The sequence below is a fragment of the Mya arenaria genome, chromosome 10 (genome assembly GCF_026914265.1).
Source record: "Mya arenaria isolate MELC-2E11 chromosome 10, ASM2691426v1".
NCBI lineage: Eukaryota > Metazoa > Mollusca > Bivalvia > Myida > Myidae > Mya > Mya arenaria.
In genome coordinates this window covers 15,978,817-15,999,017 of record NC_069131.1, presented here as the reverse complement: position 1 = coordinate 15,999,017, position 20,201 = coordinate 15,978,817, and the positions used below count along the sequence as shown (strand labels likewise).

Sequence of the window (20,201 nt, the reverse complement as noted above, 5' to 3'; positions counted from 1 at the left end):
CTTAAGCTTAACAGGCTTAAGTCGCTTATTTCAATTAGCCAAAATACATACTGAAAATGGATTTTGATAAATGAAAAATGTTTTTTTTCTGATAATCATACAGATTTTTCCTACATAATTTCTGAAAAGTCTTTAAGAAGTAAATAGAACACATTTTATAGAACAACAAAAATAGTGAGATTAGCTTAATCCTGTTATAAGGGACTTAAGAAGTTTCGAGAAATTGGAGCCAGGTGTAATGCTGGGCTCACTTATCTTATAAGCATCACTGTTTTACTTCAAAGATTAGTTAATGCTGCATTGTATTGTTAAAGAGTATATGTTCATTTCTCTAATTCGAGACCTCATATTAACTTTTTAAGTGAATATTATATTATTTATGTTTCATACAAAATATGATCTGCATTACTCAGCCTGCGTTGCTGGTGAAAATACCCAATTATGATTGGTTGCCAGCAACGCCAGCACCAGCAACCACTAAATAAGGCGATGCATTTTGCGATGGAGTCAGTCGACCCTCTCCATGGCCTAGTGATTAAGGCGTCCGCCTATGGAGCAGGAGGTTGTGGGTTCGATCCCAGGCCGCGTCATACAGAAATACGTTAAACACTGGTACAAGTAGCTCCCTTGCTTGGCGCTCGGCATTTAAAGGGTAGTGCTTGGAAAAGTGGTGTACTCAGTACTGTTTCAACCCAGGAAAGGTATATCCAGTGTATCGGTGTTTTACACCAAGCACGTTAAAGAACCAAGAGTTCTCTTCGCAAAGAGCTTGGGTTTCGCACCCGGCTCTGTTTCTTCAAGTCTTCCAATGTCTAGATTTGACTGCGAATTGCTGTCACTTCTATCTCATGTCACTTATGGCATTTAAAACACAATTAAAGTCGTGATGGCGTCACAGCGGGGTCAAGCCATAATGCAGCCAATGGGCGCGGGCAGACCTTGACAAACTCAAATAAACAAACGATGGAGTCAGTCGTCAGTAGTCAGTCGTCCGTAGTCACTCATCAGAGTAACGTCCACTTAACTAAACCAGCCATGAAAAAGAGCTATGCTGGTAATTTCTATATTATATAACATTCTAACTACATTAAATACCTTAATTAACTACATATAGACATTGTGTACCTACAAAATTACTACTAGCATACTTAAATAACTATCATAGAATACAGAAGTAAGTAGTTCATATCCGGGATACAAACGCTGACTACTGGTGCCATTGCTGACCCATGTAATTAGTTATCATTGACTTGAAAACGTGAATAAATTAATAGAAATCCTGACAAATCTCAAGTTTTAATACTAAAGATTAGAAAATTGAACCGACCGGCTTACATTATAGTACATATTTCTATAGTCAGTGTTATCTGTTGAAAAAATGTCTCTGACATGTGGTTAAACTTGACTATACAAGGAGTGTCAAGATTGTTCTTCGATAATGAATAGATAATAACTACGTGGGACAAAATGGCTGAAGGAACTGTATTCTATACTTGTTTGCTTGTATTGTTCTGTGAGTACAAATTTAACAGGGTTATAAGTCAGTGTGTGTATACCACTTGATAAATTACGTCATAAATGCTATGGAAGGCAATATTTTCCTTCGAATGAACACTTAAAACAAAAATAACTATTATTTGTCTTCACCATTTTAAATGAAAGAAAGGGCAGTCTATGGCGCTTAAAGAGCACCGCTTTCGTTTTATTACCGGAGTTTGATAAGGTAATTATTTTATATTTTAAGATGCACTCTTACTCCCAAGTAAGATTTACCAAAATTAATACATTGTTTTAATATTCAAAAAAGGATGAATAAATGTCAAAAACAATGGTTCTTATGAAGGATACCGAGTTTAATTTGAAAGAAATGAGCATAAAACACGCTATCTCTACCTTATGAGACTATAGTACGCTACAGTAAATATTTTAGCATTCACCAATTGTTTAATAATTTTGCGCTTTCTGCTATTAAATTCACGGTTACAATCTTGTTATCAGTAGTTATATTTTCCATAAATGCATTATTTTATAAGTAGTTAATGGTTAATCAGTCAAAATTTCTGTTTGTAATTCATGTGCATGTATTAATTTTGAATAAGAGTGTCAATGTAAGTTCAAAAAATGATGTTTTATGCAATTTTCTTAAACCATTAGTGACGGTTTAAGCCATAAGACATTAATTTTCGAACGGACAATGACAATCAATCTGCGATCTGATTTTTGAACAGGGTTCAGTGTAGCCACAAACTCGACACTCACAACAGAAAATTCCTATTAATAGTAACAAATGTCGCCAGCCGATTTACCACCAAAAATATTGTTTGAGAAAGTGGAAACTATATTAATTGCAAGCTATGTTTCAAATAATCGAGGTAGATTTGACAAAGCAAGAAGCAATCATAACGCAATATCTATTTAAATAATTTAATCTGTTGAACTTAGATAAAGATAACATTAAAGTAGTATCCCTGCACCAAAAGATGAATGAACTTCGAAACGTAAACAAAGAATTACTATCCACTCTAAGCGCATCATTCAATTACGTGACACAATGATGAAGCCAAGTGAATTTACAGTCGAAGAGAGATAATCATGTAATGAGGTAATGCAGTAAGTTAATCAGATTTCTCTGCCTTGCCTTTGTAAAGAAGAAGCGGGAAATCCAAGCTTGATTGATTGTCGTGCACATTTGAAGTCTACAGAGATGTTTGTTTTACTTTGTTTTAGAAAACTTGATTTACTTGGAATCTGATGTTCTGATGGTTAGTATTGATTTGCATTTGTAGTCTTTTGTGTTTCTCTTGGGTTAGCAATGGATTGGAATGATCATTATTTCATTCAGCTGCATTTATTTAGTTTTGTCATGTATTTTTACGACATCAGCAGATTTTGTATTTAAACCGAGAATGGCAGTTCCGTGATATTCTTTTAGCCTCTTTCCATATACTAATATATGTGGGTTTGGTTACTGATGATAACATGCATGGATAACAGAAGTCACCATGGGAGTACGAGGGAGTAGGAGTGTTGATTCCATAAATCAGTAAGTTCCATGTCAATAGTTTGTTTTATGATGAACTGTGTTGTTGTTGTTGTAATCGCTGGTATTATATGTGTGTTTTATATGCTTTTGCCATTTAATTTAATCTGCCACTGCACACGATTAAATCATACATGGTATAAGATATTAGACTGTTTACGATGTTAACTTATAAACATGTTATTATTCATTATCTTATGGTTGTTTATATTTATATTTTCATGACGCTCCGATATTATATCTCATTCGATAATGTTGAATATAGAAATATTGAAGAACACTGTGTTTGTTGTTTGAATTTTAACTGCTACATATGGTAACCTGGACATATAGACCCAACCTCGCTTAGGATTTACAAATATATTCTCATCTTAAAACCTGGAATGATCTAGAAAACAACAATGGTCTCATTGATCTCAATTATCACACAGTTTCCCTGCTTAAAACATCACGTGATAGCCCACGTGGGAATAACAAACGTGCTAAAGTGCTGACGAGTTACCTGACGATATAGAAATAGAACAGAGTTGCTGACCATATAGACAATGAAGGAAAAAAAGTTTTGAAATTAAAGATGTTATGCTAACTTTATATGATTTATATACATCTACAATTGTTTGAAATCAATTATTTAATTTTTCATCATTTTAATTAAGAAACCATTTCTCTTTAATCTGTTTTATTTTCGAAGTTGTTTTGTGAATAACAAGGCAAACATAGGCAAACTCTTTCTAATGAGTAAAGTTTGATGAGTATATATACTCATATGTAACACCATATGATGGAGTTTTGCTCGGATTGGTTACGTTCTCCATCATTGTTTGCCTTCTTACACAGTGACATTAATTTTATTGTTAATTTTTCATTTACCATCATGCATCAATAAACCTGGGGCGGCCCCTATGGTTGTAGATTCACTGTGCAACGTATCAGCACCTTATTAATACACACATGATCGTAAATCATAATGATGAAACCCCGTATAATTGAAGCATGATGTTAAAGATAAGAATTGTTAAAGATAAGATAAGAAGATAAGAACATCATTATTTTTTTATTTACCATCATGCTTCAATAAACCTGGGGCGGCCCCTATGGTTGTAGATTAACTGTGCAACATATCAGCACCTTATTAATTCACACATGATCGTAAATCATAATGGTGAAACCCCGTATAAAACCCTGTTCATACAGCGCTATCAGCGCTTTGATTTTATCCGCAGTCGTATATCATTGGTTTACAGATATTTACGCAAAAATTTGCTCTTTCCAAAAACATATAAAAAGGTGTAAAACTGGTAAATCTGTGAGAGTGCAGCTTTAAAGACGAAAAAACGAACTATTTAGAAGCTTAAATCGTTTTTTGAATTATATACATGCAATACAAATGCGCAACAGCCAACTGTATAAAACTTGAATAAGTTGTCCACGGCTTATCTTTTAAATTATTTGATTAATAGCAACTGTTCATCTATTGCCTTTAAAAACATATAACAAACAAACCTATAATACGAAACATGTGAATATAGAGTCTTTTATTATGCAGGCGTGACGACCATTTCCTGTAATTGTCCAGAGACCTGGGTTACCTTCGGCGGAAGTTGCTACCTGTTTGCATTCGGTCAAGATTCTGACTTCACTGAAGCAAGAGTAAGTGCTTTAAATTTGAAAAACCTTAGCGTCCTGACACATACCGTCAATTTGAAGCTGTAACTGTGAGCGGAGAGGCATATCGTCAATTTGCATTTGGAACACCTCGGCCATTTCCAACTAAAACAACATCGGATGTTTATGGACGGCTTACAATGTCAGAAATTTTTACATTTAACTACGCTGCAAGTAGATCGTGCAGTCATTTCAGTATAGCAGTTAAACTGAAACACTTTACTCTAAACTATTAAGGCAATAAAAATCTTCACCGGCAATCAATTTAACATAAGCTGCATACAAAAACACGTTAAAACACTACTATTATTTCAATATTTTACGAACTACTTCTACTGATTGGCCGCGGGTTTCTGAACGCGTCTGAACGCGTCATTTCGAAGCTGTTACTATCCGCTGAGTGGAGAGGCGCATACTTTTGGTTTAAAGGTTTAAAGCTGCAAACTCACAGATATACAGGTTTTATAACTTTTTTTGTATTGGAAAGAGAAAAAAAAATGCGTAAATATCTGCAAACAAATGATAAATTATTGCTGACAAAATATTAGATGCAGATTTTCATATTTCTATTAAAAAATAATGTTTTATGGCTTAAGTCGTTACTAACGGTTTAAGAACAATGCATAAATCATTATTTTTTTAACTTAAATATAAAAATCTGCGTTCTATTTTTTTGTCAGCAGTCTTAAATATCTGGTGTCCATGGATTTTCTCAAAATTTGGCACGTTCCAAGAAAACAATAAAAAAAAGTTGTCAAAACGTTCAATCTGTGAGAGTGCAGCTTTAACTGTCAGCGAAGAGTAGTATTCGTCAACTGTTTTGTGTGCAAGCAGATAAACGCATATCGTCAGTTTGTTCGAAACAAATCAATGTGCTGTTAAACAATATCCCTTGAAGCTGTAGCGTACATTGCATCATTGCAAAAAAATAAATATATCGAGGAAATGGAACTTCTCTTTTGTTCTGTATATTTACACATAAGATACAGCGAGTTTTGTGTCTCTTGTAGCATTATTGCCAACTCCACCACGACGCCTATCTTGTCGAAGTGAATGATGCACACGAAAACAACTTCATAGTGTATTTATTAAATAACTTCAAGGGTAAGCTGCTTTACGTTTAGTAATAAGAAAACATCATAAAAGTTTAAAGCTGCACACTCACAGATATACCATTTTTACAACTTTGTCTTGGAAAGAGCAAATTTTTAAGTAAAAATATCTGTCAACCAATGATATAATGTTGCTGACAAATAATCAGATCAAAGATTTTCATATTTCCGTTCGAAAATTAATGTTTTATGGCTTAATCCGTTACTAACGGTTTTAAGAAACTGCATAAAACATCAATTTTCGAACTTTAATATAAAAATCTGCGATCTAATTTTTTGTCAGCGGTCTTATAAACCTGGTTTCCACGGATTTTCGCAAAAAAAACCCCGCTCGTTCCAAGACAAAAAAAAAGTTGTCAAAACATTCAACTTTTGAGAGTGCAGCTTTAAGGAAATGCAATTTAAATTAAGACTTTTGTAGATTAAATAAATAAAACGTGATGTATACTCTAGTATCAGGATACAACATGTAATATTAATTTAGGCATAAAATACGAGTTTTGCTTTCATCATCATCTCAGTTAATAATGTTTGGTTATTCTTTGTGATTATTTAGTATGACAAAAATATATAATAGAATACCAAGGGAGAGAGGTCAGTGTTGCGTCCATTGTTGTTTTCAATTAACAGTCCCTCAAACCGAAAATACTGTGATTTCATATACCGATTTGATGTAGATACCCTGGTATAAACTCTTCATATGTATCAATCGGAACACCTCAGCCACAATCCAAAAAATATGACTTCGGAAATAAAACGGGTGTTTAAAAATAGTCCATCACGATGGCGCCAATGTGTGTTTTGTTGAACTATTAAATGTTTTAGGGAGGCGTAGTAATGACATTTCACGGGTAGAGTTCAAGATTCTCCAAAGGATAGTTAAGACACGAATCAAAATCATTCAATTCAGTACATTGTTTACGTTATCGAATGGGTCTACTTTGCGCAATGATACTCAAGTTAATCGCCGTCGGCCTCATCACATCTTCGTATATCTTGAAGCATATCTTAGAGGTATACTTCATGGTTGTCCGGTTAGCGCAGTGGTTAGCGCAATCGCTTCTCACCAATGCGACCCGGGTTCGATTCGCGGCCTGGGCGCATATGAGTTTGGTTTGTGGTCACCAAGCCGGACAAGTGAGTTTTCTCCGGGTACTCCGGTTCCCCCCACAACACAAGACCACATTCTCGCGCAACATCGTGTCAACGAGAGTGCATTAGTATAAGCTATCATAGCTTCCTTCACCATCGTTGTAAAATATATATATGTTGTATATTCCGAAGCTTACCGGAGATGACCGAGTTGTTACGATTATTTTTGTGTCCGTAATTATCTATATGTATTACTAGATCATCTCTGGTGGATTGGTCTTTCTGATGAAACAATCGAGGGCGAGTGGAAATGGGTCAACTCGGACGCAAGGTCTGTATAACATTCATATGCCCGAACTAGTGTGAGCAATAAATACGTACGGTGTTTTTATGATGTTATGTTTGCTTCGAAATAACACCTGCGCAGCTGATACCATAGCATCCAAACAAAATGGCTAAAATTAAACATGTGTACGTCAAACACGTATGCCTTATTGGTCGAAGGTCAGCAAAGTGTCCATAAACTTGTTTTGAACTGCGTTTCAAAGAAATAATTCCGGATACTAAACGATTTTGCAACCAAATCATGTTTGACTGTTCCACAGGCCTGAGTTTACGTACTGGGCAGCAGGACAACCGGATTCATACCACGGGTCGAACGAGGACTGCGCCTTGTTTCATGTTCACGCCAACTACACCTGGCATGACGTAGGGTGTGATATAAAATGTGGAATAATATGTGAGAAAGAGTAAGTTTGATATTAGCTTATCGTCGTGTTGATGTTGTCTCTTATAAGTTCAAAAAGATATACCAGCACCTGAATTTATCTTAACTCTCATGGCTCTGTGGGAGTCTGCGTAAAGAACTACCTCCGCAGTTAAGATAATGATTGGTTTGTTACTTGGTACCTATTATCACCATGAAATGTGAGCCGCGACAAACGGTATTTGGGTCGTAGAAGTGGGTATTTAGGGGGTTGGGCTGTAGGGTGTGTAGATCCAGCAGGGTGCAGTGACCGCCGTAAAAGCCCTTTCCGACCACACTATCAACTTCAAACCCGGCTGTCAGACCAGGCTTGTCCAACAACCTGTTATACATTGTAGGCATACTATAGGTACAGGTCTACAAACATAATGTTAACATAGTGGTGGCATTATTTTATGATGTAGCAACTAATGGAATTATCTGTGTTTGGGATCATAATTGAAGTATCCTTCAAACAAAATGAAATGTAAACCCATGACCTTACATGGGAACCATAGTTCTATTTTAAGTAACAAACTTTATGGCGTCATATTGCTTGCTCACGTCTTATTTCATGGTGTAAACATGGCGTGATAATTCATCATGTATTCATATGATGGTACGCAGGAGAACGATATAGAATTATGTAAGCATGCGTATGCAAGATCCCATTATGAACTTTTCAGCAATTTAAACAGAAAGTGAAGAGAGCAAATGTGTCATTTTTAACAGTATTGCCACTCTTTCACGCTTTAACAAGAGATAGTTTTCACCAAAGATTTTCCAAGGTACTCCGTTCTGTCAGTTAACTTTGGTCATACTTGAGCTTGAGGGGAAATAAATAAGGCCTGGCTGTTGTATAGGTTTACCTCCGACCATGACTGATATCCTGTGTTGAATAATGATAATTTCTTTTCGATCGATTTTGACGCAAGTGTTTAGGTTAAAAAACCATGCTTGAGTCTGCAACCTGGGTGGAAACCAATACTGATGTCCACTTTCAGAGGCCATGAGAACGTACCCATGTTGAGGGTCGAACCCATAACCTCTTGGTTTAGTGGCGAACACATATACCACTAGACCACTCACATCCTCTATCCCGTGCCAATATGACTTGCGGAAATATTCATCAATACAGTGGTAGTTCTAGTTTTTATGCTTAATGTGCACTGCATTTGTTTTCAGAGAAGAAGAGCCGGTGGTCGTTGGGTAGTGACAGGGAGGCTTTATCAACAAAACAATTGCGTTTATCGGACTTCTCAATCGACCTTGTATTGAAAATGATAACGTACAAACGATAAAATCTGTATTTATAATATCGCTTTAGACAAGATAAATCAATAAAATAAGCTGAAAATGTACCATCTCGTGATAGAAATTGCTAAACAATTTGTGATGAAGTACCTCCTCTCCCCCATATCCCAGCCAAAACAAAACTGCCAACATTTTCAACCAAATAAGGGAGGGGCGAACGTCAAAAGGTTACGCCCCCAGATTACGCTCCCTTTAACGTCCAATCCTGGATCCGCCCCTGTAGAGCGGGAAGCATACCAGATCCCATCCGTGTAAGAAGAAGAGTGCGTATAATCAACAAGGCATTGTTTTCAGTGTGTGCATATCACGTGATAAATTACGTCATAAATGCTACGTCGGAAGCAAAATATTGCCTTTCGACGAAACAATTAGGACACAATTTACCACTTGGCATACACACACCGGTATTTATACGCACACTAATAATGCATGCTGTTCGTGACAAGAAAGATAGCATAAATACTAGCGGCTTGCTCCGCGCTTGTATCTTCAACAGTTCGGTTAGTGGGTACAGTAACCATCACAGTGCCGGTATTCATAAAACATCTTAATCAGTGTGTGTATACCACGTGATGAATTACGTCATATATGCTACGTCAGAAGGCTACATTTTACATAAAATGAAGACTTGAATCAAAGATAGCTTTTCTTTTACTACACCATTTTGAATAAAACAAAGGGCAGTCTATGCCACTTAAAGAGCCCCGCCTTCGTTTTATTACAGAAGTTTGATAAGGTGTTTAGTTTCAACACTTCCAACAAACCTGTTTCCATAATAATGTTTTGACAGTGCTCCGTCAGACGGCCGTATTGTGAAAAGGGTTTTCGAAGTGTTTGAAGAAACTAAACTCTCAATCAAACTCTGGTAAAAGACCGAAGGTGGGGCTCTGTTAGAGGCGTAGACTGCGCTATATTTCATCGCAAATGGTGAAGAAATAGTGAAGTTATCTTGTTTTAAATCTTCATTCGAAACAAGATATTGCCTTTCGACGTAGCATTTGTGACGCAATTTATCACGTGGTAAACACACACTGTTAAGTCATTTTCCTAAGTTAAGTATCTCTCCGATCATGTGATATAATACTTTCAAAAATATCGAAAATGAGTAAAAGACATAGAATTTATTCAATATTCAAACACTTATTTTTAAAAAAAATACTTATACTTTCCTTTTTATTTGACTACGAAAAATTAAGAAATAACATATGTTTTATAAATACAGGCCCTGATTTTTTTAAAAAATGAAAGATAAGGAGATTTATTCAGAATGTTTATTATGTCTGAGTATGAATGAAAATGGATATATCAAAATGTAATGATTCTGGAAAATGAAAACGAAATAAAAGGTATAAACATGGAAGCTATATACAATACACGATATTTCATCTTAATGTCATGTATATACACTAAACATCAAACAACTGTTAGTAACATTGGCAATTGACTAATATAGACTCATACATGAATTCACATTGAATGGCGTTTATTGAGAAGGATTCGAATGTCATTTGATCATTTTGACATTAATATCGCAAGAAGATATTACTTTGTTTGTTGTTATTTCAGTTGACGATTTCGTCTGTAAGAATACCATGAATATGCTTCTATCTTATGCGGAAGCAATTTGATCGCACTTGTGAAAATTAGTTACCTACATGATTCCATATAAAACAATGATGTTTCCATACAAATGCTATTTCACTATAGTACCTCACCGTATAGTACAAATTTACAAAGCACAAAAAGTTCACTTTTAAAAGTCATTTTATTCCCTTAATCATACTGCGGGTGTGTCACCACGGGTCCCATTTTGTATCCCATGTATCCCGGATCCTGTTTCTTGAGTCTGCGTGCTTCTACATCTTTAATTCTGAGTGCGTCAAAGGTCAGGCACATGGCGGCAAATATCTCGAAGAATCCCGCGATAACGACGAAGGCGAAGGACCAGGAGAGATAGTTCTGATCTGGACGCGGGAACCATTGGCGGTCAATGTCTGACTTGATACCGAACAGGGCCACTGACAAACAGGTTAACAGAACTGGAATGGAACGTAATATCGAATTGATGAAACATACAGGTTAACTGGCCTGGAATGAAACGGAATATCGAATAGATGAAGCATACAGGTTGACAGGACTGGAACGGAACTGAATATGGACTATATGAAACATACATGTTAACAGGACTGGAATAGAACTGAATATGGACTATATGAAACAAACAATTTAACAGGACTGGAACGGAACTGAATATGGAATGTATGAAACATACATGTTAACAGGACTGGAATAGAACTGAATATGGACTATATGAAACAAACAATTTAACAGGACTGGAATGGAACTGAATATCGAATAGATGAAACATACAGGTAAAGAGGACTGGAATGCATCAGAATATCGAATAGATGAAACATACAGGTTAACAGGACTGGAATGTAACTGAATATGGAATATATAAAACATACAGGTTAACAGGACTGGAATGTAACTGAATATGGAATATATAAAACATACAGATTAACAGGACTGGAATAGAACTGAATATGGAATACATGAAACATACAGATTAACAGGACTGGAATGAAACTGGATATGGAATATATGAAACATACAGGTTAACAGGACTAGAATGGAACTGGATATGGAATATATGAAACATACAGGTTAACAGGACTGGAATGGAACTGGATATGGAATATATGAAACATACAGGTTAACAGGACTAAAATGGAACTGGATATGGAATATATGAAACATACAGGTTAACAGGACTGGAATGGAACTGGATATGGAATATATGAAACATACAGGTTAACAGGACTAGAATGGAACTGGATATGGAATATATGAAACATACAGGTTAACAAGACTGGAATGGAACTGGATATGGAATATATGAAACATACAGGTTAACAGGACTAAAATGGAACTGGATATGGAATATATAAAACATACAGGTTAACAGGACTAGAATGGAACTGGATATGGAATATATGAAACATACAGGTTAACAGGACTAGAATGGAACTGGATATGGAATATATGAAACATACATATTAACAGGACTGGAATAGAACTGGATATGGAATATATAAAACATACAGGTTAACAGGACTAGAATGGAACTGGATATGGAATATATGAAACATACAGGTTGATAGGACTAAAATGGAACTGGATATGGAATAGATGAAACATACAGGTTGATAGGACTGAAATGGAACTGGATATGGAATAGATGAAACATACAGGTTGATAGGACTAAAATGGAACTGGATATGGAATAGATGAAACATACAGGTTGATAGGACTGAAATGGAACTGGATATGGAATAGATGAAACATACAGGTTGATAGGACTAAAATGGAACTGGATATGGAATAGATGAAACATACAGGTTAACAGGACTGAAATGAAACTGGATATGGAATAGATGAAACATACAGGTTAACAGGACTAAAATGGAACTGGATATGGAATAGATGAAACATACAGGTTAACAGGACTGGAATGGAACTGGATATGGAATATATGAAACATACAGGTTAACAGGATTGGAATGGAACTGGATATGGAATAGATGAAACATACAGGTTGATAGGACTGGAATGGAACTGGATATGGAATATATGAAACATACAGGTTGATAGGACTAAAATGGAACTGGATATGGAATAGATGAAACATACAGGTTGATAGGACTGAAATGGAACTGGATATGGAATATATGAAACATACAGGTTGATAGGACTAAAATGGAACTGAATATCGAATAGATGAAACATACAGGTTAACAGGACTAAAATGGAACTGAATATCGAATAGATGAAACATACAGGTTAACAGGACTGGAATGGAACTGAATATCGAATAGATGAAACATACAGGTTAACAGGACTGGAATGGAACTGGATATGGAATAGATGAAACATACAAGTTAACAGGACTGGAATGGAACTGGATATGGAATAGATGAAACATACAGGTTGACAGGACTGGAATGGAACTGGATATGGAATATATGAAACATACAGGTTGATAGGACTGGAATGGAACTGGATATGGAATAGATGAAACATACAGGTTGATAGGACTAAAATGGAACTGGATATGGAATATATGAAACATACAGGTTGATAGGACTGAAATGGAACTGGATATGGAATAGATGAAACATACAGGTTGATAGGACTAAAATGGAACTGGATATGGAATAGATGAAACATACAGGTTGATAGGACTGAAATGGAACTGGATATGGAATATATGAAACATACAGGTTGATAGGACTAAAATGGAACTGAATATAAAATAGATGAAACATACAGGTTAACAGAACTAAAGTGGAACTGAATATCGAATAGATGAAACATACAGGTTAACAGGACTGGAATGGAACTGAATATCGAATAGATGAAACATACAGGTTAACAGGACTGGAATGGAACTGAATATTGACTATATGAAACAACAGGTCGATAGGACAGGAATGGAACATTATACTGAATAGATGAAGCATACAAATTGGTAGGACTGGAATAGAGTGGGAAAGAGAATATATGATGTATACAGGTAAACAGGACTGGAATTGAACGGAATATCGAATAGATGAAACATACATGTTAACATGACCGGAATGGAACTGAATATGGACTATATGAAACATACAGGATGTCAGGACTGGAATGGAACTGAATATGGACTATATGAAACATACAGATTAAAAGGACTGGAATGGAACTGAATATCGAATAGATGAAACATACATGTAAACGGACTGGAATGGAACTGGATATGGAATAGATGAAACATACAGGTAAACAGGACTGGAATGGAACTGAATATCGAATAGATGAAACATACAGATAAACAGGACTGTATGCAACTGCATATCGAATAGATAAAACATACAGGTAAACAGGACTGGAATGGAACTGAATATCGAATAGATTAAACATACAGGTACACAGGACTGGAATGCACCTGAATATCGAATAGATGGAATACTTAGGTTAACAGGACTGTAATGGAACTGAATATAGAATATATGAAACATACAGGTTAACAGGACTTGAATGGAACTGAATATGGAATAGATGAAACATACAGGTTAACAGGACTGGAATGGAACTGAATATGGATTATATGAAACATACAGGTTAACAGGACTGGAATGGAACTGAATATGGAATAGATGAAACATACAGGTTAACAGGACTGGAATGGAACTGAATATCGAATAGATGAAACATACATGTAAACAGGACTGGAATGGAACTGAATATGGATTATATGAAACATACAGGTTAACAGGACTGGAATGGAACTGAATATGGAATAGATGAAACATACAGGTTAACAAGACTGGAATGGAACTGAATATGGAATAGATGAAACATACAGGTTAACAGGACTGGAATGGAACTGAATATCGAATAGATGAAACATACATGTAAACAGGACTGGAATGGAACTGAATATGGATTATATGAAACATACAGGTTAACAGGACTGGAATGGAACTGAATAGTGAATAGATGAAACATGCAGGTTAACTGGACCGGAATGGAACTGAATATGAAATAGATGAAACATACAGGTTAACAGTACTGGAATGGAACTGAATATGGAATATATGAAACATACAGGTTAACTGGCCTGGAATGGAACGGAATATCGAATAGATGAAGCATACAGATTAGTAGGACTGGAATAGAGCGGGATATAGAATAGATGAAACATACACGTTAACAGAACTGGAAATGAAATTGTATATTAAGTGGATGAAACTTAACGTTACTAGATTCATAATCAGTTCTTTGGGGGAAATTTAATACTTGATGGATGTTTAGAACACTATGAAGCTATGCATGATTTTCAGGAAAGCGAAGTGAATTTAATTGATAAAATTATGCGTTTTAAGAACGGATTTATGGTCTTAACATACTTATTTAAAACTATGTACACACCATTGAGTTGCAGTGCATATTTAAGATTTGTTAATTGATCAAATTATTGCATTAAAGATTTCACTCACACGAGGTCCAGAATCCCCCGGCCTTAAAAGCCTGTGCGAAGAAGTCTTCCTTGTCCATAAAAAAGCCAGCTTGTCCCGTCAACAACATGAGGGCCATCCCGCCGTTGATGATAAGTCCCAGTGTCATCATCACCTGCACTGCCAGGAACCAGTCTAAAATACCGTAACGTTGCATTAACTACAGTTTAAACTTTGCAAATGCTTGGCAAGTTAAACAGATTGAAGAACATTCGAAATGCGAGCATTGTCAGCATAAGAAACATATTTTATTTAACCCAAACTTCAAAGTTTTGAAATGTCCCAACTATATCATTTACAAACCAGTGTTTTTTTGGAATTATTTTTACCGCCTGCTCCTTGCAAATCTGGAAAAAGTCGACTTTGGGAAAAATACAAAAACATGCAAAAAAAGCTAATATAATGGCAAAAATATATGTTTTCATTTATTTAACATACATTAAATGATTATGCTGAGAAAGAGTTGGAATTGTCAAGATTGTAATTTTCAAGAAATTCATTGCTTTTTTATTCATCAACGCAGTCTGCATTTATCAAATTGGGAAAACTAATATTTTTGAGAAAAATGGACATATTTTCGCAAGGTGAAACAGCCTTTAGAAGGCAGTGAATTGCAAAAACAAAATCACTGCAATCGAACTGCCCAGACTGTTAGTCTCTAGAACGGTGGCAATTGTGTTCGTTTCTAGAAATCTATTGTATACCAGGTGCTACTTACTTGGAACAAGCCACGCGAAGATTGGTTTATACTCGTACGAGTAGATCCAGTGACACCCGTCGTACATCTTGCCGAGAGCGTCACGATCGTAGCCGAAATTGTTAAAACATGCAGTCCATAAGCCCAACCTGAAAACGTGTATATTTACATGTAAAGAAAAGAGAGTCAGCTTTACATAAAGGTTGAACATGGCAGCAATGCATGGAAACAGTATACATATACATGCACAATGCGATTTAAGTTTCATTCATTCGTCTTTATAAGATATATAATATACCCCTGTTTAAAGATGCACTCATACTACCAAATTAGATTTACCACAAGTAATACAATTCTTTAAATATACAAGAAAAAGGATGAATAAATGTCAAAAACAATGGTTATTATGAAGGATACCGAGTTTAATGAAGGATACCGAGTTTAATTTGAAAAAAGGTGCAGAAAACACGGCATTTCTAACTTATATTAAATCTTTTAGCACTCACCAATCATTTATTATTTTTGCGTTTTCAGCTGTTAAATACACGGTTACAAACTTGTTATCAGTAATAAATATTTTCCATAAATCCATTACTTAGTAAGTAGTAAAAAGGGGTATGACTCAAAATATACGTTTGTAATACATGTGTATGTATTGATTTTGAATAAGAGTGTCACTTTAAACAAAAGTGGTAGAAGTTTCCCACCTGTTTTTCCCAAAGGACGCCACTTAATACAGGTTTAACTGTAAAAGTTTTGTTTCCATATTATGCCTCATCTAATGTGTAATTTGACCTTAGCAATATGACTTGACCCTCATGTATACACCTATCCTGAAGTACCCAGTCGTTGTTGTTTATTTAAGTTTATAATACTAAAGTAAGTTGATAACTTATGTTATCGCACGCTCGTTGCTTCCTCCCATGTGAGATGCGAACAGTTCTGTATCCGACCCTCAAACATTTGCAAAACCATTTTGAAGCTCCTCGGCCATTTTAATTGAAAGCAACCTCGGATAACTACGCTTCAAGTAGATCGGGTAGTTATTTCAATTTAGCAGTTAAACTTAATGCCTTAACTCTTGGGAATCTTAATTATGTTAACAATAATACACTTCACTGGTAATCAATTTAAATTTAGATCTACAAATACAAGCTAAAACATTACATGACATAACTAATATAATTTAAAAAAAAAATACGAACTGCTTCTACTGATGTATACATCCGAGGTTGTTTTCGACAAAAATGACCGAGGAGCTCCGAATGTTGCAACGCTAATGTTTTATCGACATATTACAAAAGAAACTCTAACTTTACACTGTGTTGACTATACGTCTAAATTACACATTATTCATAGTCAAACCATTAAGGTTCTTCAAAGAATAAGATATTTGTTTCAAACCATTTAAATGCGCACAATATAGGCTGATGCAAATTATTATTATTTTTAAATAATAGCTACGTGGCCACAAATTTCCCAGTTAGAAAAGCGTCAAAATATCGCTTATATTGTTTATGTGTTTGTTTTAATCATGAAAGACAAATGGGTTACACATAAAAATGTATTACAATTAAAACATCCCTTTGCATATATCTATTTAGTGCGCCTTTAAATAAAGGTACGATACAATCAACTCGGTGATTATTTTTTTGGAATTATTTTCACCGCCTGTTCTTTCACAATTGTTTTTTTTTTATTTGGGGATGACAAAATCGTGCTTAAATAACAAACATAATACCAAACATACATATTTTTACATTTTCATGCATATATTATGCTGTTAAATAGCTAGCCTTATCAAGATTTTGTTTAATTTATACTAAATTTATAGCTTTTTTATTCATTCACAGGATCTGTATTCAAAACATTGGGAAAATATTATGAACTTTTGGGGAAAATGTACCATTTTTCACTAGGGGAAACAGCCTTTAGAAGGCAGTAAATTGCACCCAAACAAATCACTGCACCTGTCAAATCTTGAGTGTGCCTGTTCGAACGACTCGAGCCAGTGTGGGGCGGCAAAACCAATCAGGTGGAACAGCACGGCCCCGAGCCCCATCACGACCGCACACAGGTTCAATATCGTGTACTTCATTATTCAACTCTCAGCTGGGCTGAAATATAGATATTCCGTAACATGCATATAGGGCCAAACAATTGGTTTGGTTAGGGTTACATCCTTTTCAAAAAAAGTAGGGTAGGTAGGCTTTAAAATTAGGCTTAATATAATAACATCACTTTCAGCTTTGGAGAATGGTGTTGAAGTAATCTTCTGTATTTTAACCAACACATTAATCCACTAGCAGGTCGGCGTGGAGGGGGACGCGCTTCCTGAAAAGGTCCAATTTACTTTTTATTCCCTTACATCAGAAAAAAGGTCATTAAAATACACCCATAATGCACCATTTTGGTCTTGATATTGTTAAAATTATCTTGAGAATGTTCCCCCTGCTAACACTTTAAATAAAAAAAATCCGGTTGCGACCCCTCTGTCGTCAAATCCTGTTCCGCCCCTGCAATCACCGCGGTACACAGGTTAAATAGTTTTGGATGCGTATTAAATAACGTCTTGATTGTGAGTTTGTGACACATAATGATATGCAGAAAAGCAAAATTTTAATTTAGTTGCATGTATATATATATATATATATATATAAATGCTATAACAGGAGCAAAGACGCTAAAATGTGTTGTATTTGTTACAAATAATCCGTTCTCCAATCAAACATTAATCCTTTGAAGAAATTGTTATATAATAGATATTTTGAAACAATTCAGAATTCAGTTCTCTGATCCTGAGTCTCAAACTTCGCTTCATGATGACAGTGATATTGAAAACATGGGTAAGATTTTCGGCTCTTTATTCAAAATTACTTCTTGATCGTCGGTAAATACTCTTGCCCTCACCTGACTTCCTTTTAAGGACTTCATGAACATACTTTTCAATAAGCATAGAACTTATTCCGTGTAAATGGAACAGTGAAACAAGGATTGGAAAATATTTTTAGCATGTCCTTAAAATGACGCTATTAAACAACGTTTTACGTTCCCCGGCTCCAAATTAACATGTTCGCCTTTTTGTACAGAAACACTGCTTCAATTGACATAGCACACGCCCTGTGATAAACAGGAAATGGATTTTGATTCAAATGTTCAATCATGTAATGAGATAAAAGTGCCCTGTACATGTTTCAGACATCAATCATATAATATAGCGTTTCACTGTAAACCACCTTTATCAAGTACACATCCAATCTGGGAGTAGTGGACTGATCAATGACAATGAAACCGCTCTGAATACAATAAATACCTGTTGATAAACTGTATCCTAATTGGGCAGCCATACTTATCCTAAGCGTTTCCATTCTACGTCTGTATAAGAACATACCGTTTATGATTCAGTAAAGCATATTATCACTATTAATTAAGGAACTTGGAATACCTGTCCACCTTAAGTGACTAAGGTATCTGTTCTGTACTTACATGTTATGTTTATCCTATATATATATCCGTATCGTAAATTTCAAAACAACATGCCGGGACAATGACCTACATTTTGATCATTACACAAAATTTCACCTTAAAACTGACTCACCTGTCAAAATGACAACGCAGGTAAATGAATTTAACCTTTCAACATACAACGCCTTAAACTTTCCTTATTTGTCAATATTCCAACGAAACTAATTAAGGAATATATTTAAGTATTTACATTTATGTCTCACGTTTAAAATATGTTCCACATTTACGACATAAAGATTCTACCTGTACAATCGGAAAATAACCAACCCGAAGCTTGCCGGAGATTGCCGAGTAGTTACATCTGCTACCTTTAGTGTTATAAGTAATCGATAGTCGCCCGCGCGGTTTAAACAAGAATGGAACAGCGATAGTTTGATCGACTATGGCTAAGTACAGGTGTGTTTACAGTAAATACCTGTGTATTTTAACATTTAAGTTATAAAGGTTTTAGTGTATGCTATATACGTTTTGGAATAATATTGTAAAAGTTGTCGTTTAAGGCCATTGCTATTTTGAGTAACACGGCTTTATCGCTAGATATCAACGCGATAAAATAGCAAAACATGTTAAAGATACGGTCTAATGCACTGTTTATGTACTAACTGGTACGCTAAGGGTACGGTGTTTAGTTTTAACAACTTATTTAAAACTTTTTTTTAAAGGAAGTGTCCTAAAAATAATTAAACCATAGCCGGTTTAGAAGTTATAACAACTATTTAAATTGTATAAAAACGTACACGTCTAAATATATTATACGAAACAAACGTATAAGCATTACAGTGCATCAGAACGATGTAAACACCCAACCGCATACACGCATCTACTCCTCTATGTCCTCTTTTAACTGATTTTTGGAGATTAAGGGAACACATCTCAATGTTATTATATTGTTTTTTTTAAATAATATATATTTGTTTTTCAATTTAATATGTTAACTATGACAATAGAACCA

At 35.2% G+C, this 20,201-nt stretch overlaps 2 protein-coding genes across 4 annotated transcripts; one reads left to right on the top strand and one right to left on the bottom strand.

The window, feature by feature from the left end:
• The first annotated feature begins 1,437 nt into the window (after positions 1-1,437).
• Positions 1,438-9,015, top strand: LOC128204380 (perlucin-like protein). The gene is made up of 6 exons (XM_052905797.1): positions 1,438-1,513; positions 4,587-4,690; positions 5,716-5,809; positions 7,168-7,240; positions 7,515-7,658; positions 8,840-9,015. The coding sequence occupies exons 1-6, from the start codon at positions 1,468-1,470 to the stop codon at positions 8,865-8,867; spliced, it is 489 nt and encodes a 162-aa protein (XP_052761757.1). The 5' UTR covers positions 1,438-1,467; the 3' UTR covers positions 8,868-9,015.
• LOC128205034 (uncharacterized) lies at positions 8,948-19,511 on the bottom strand. 3 transcript variants are annotated; one of them, XM_052906432.1, is made up of 5 exons: positions 19,493-19,511; positions 17,695-17,841; positions 15,746-15,873; positions 15,010-15,162; positions 8,948-11,007 (listed from the first exon to the last, which is right to left on the bottom strand). In XM_052906432.1, exons 2-5 carry the CDS (start codon positions 17,820-17,822, stop codon positions 10,742-10,744), a joined length of 675 nt encoding a protein of 224 aa, XP_052762392.1. In that variant the 5' UTR covers positions 17,823-17,841; positions 19,493-19,511; the 3' UTR covers positions 8,948-10,741. The 3 variants fall into 3 exon arrangements, with proteins under 3 accessions (XP_052762392.1, XP_052762390.1, XP_052762391.1); XM_052906430.1 differs by lacking the exon at positions 19,493-19,511 and adding an exon at positions 19,323-19,486; XM_052906431.1 differs by lacking the exon at positions 19,493-19,511 and adding an exon at positions 19,211-19,322.
• Between the last annotated feature and the right edge of the window lie 690 nt (positions 19,512-20,201).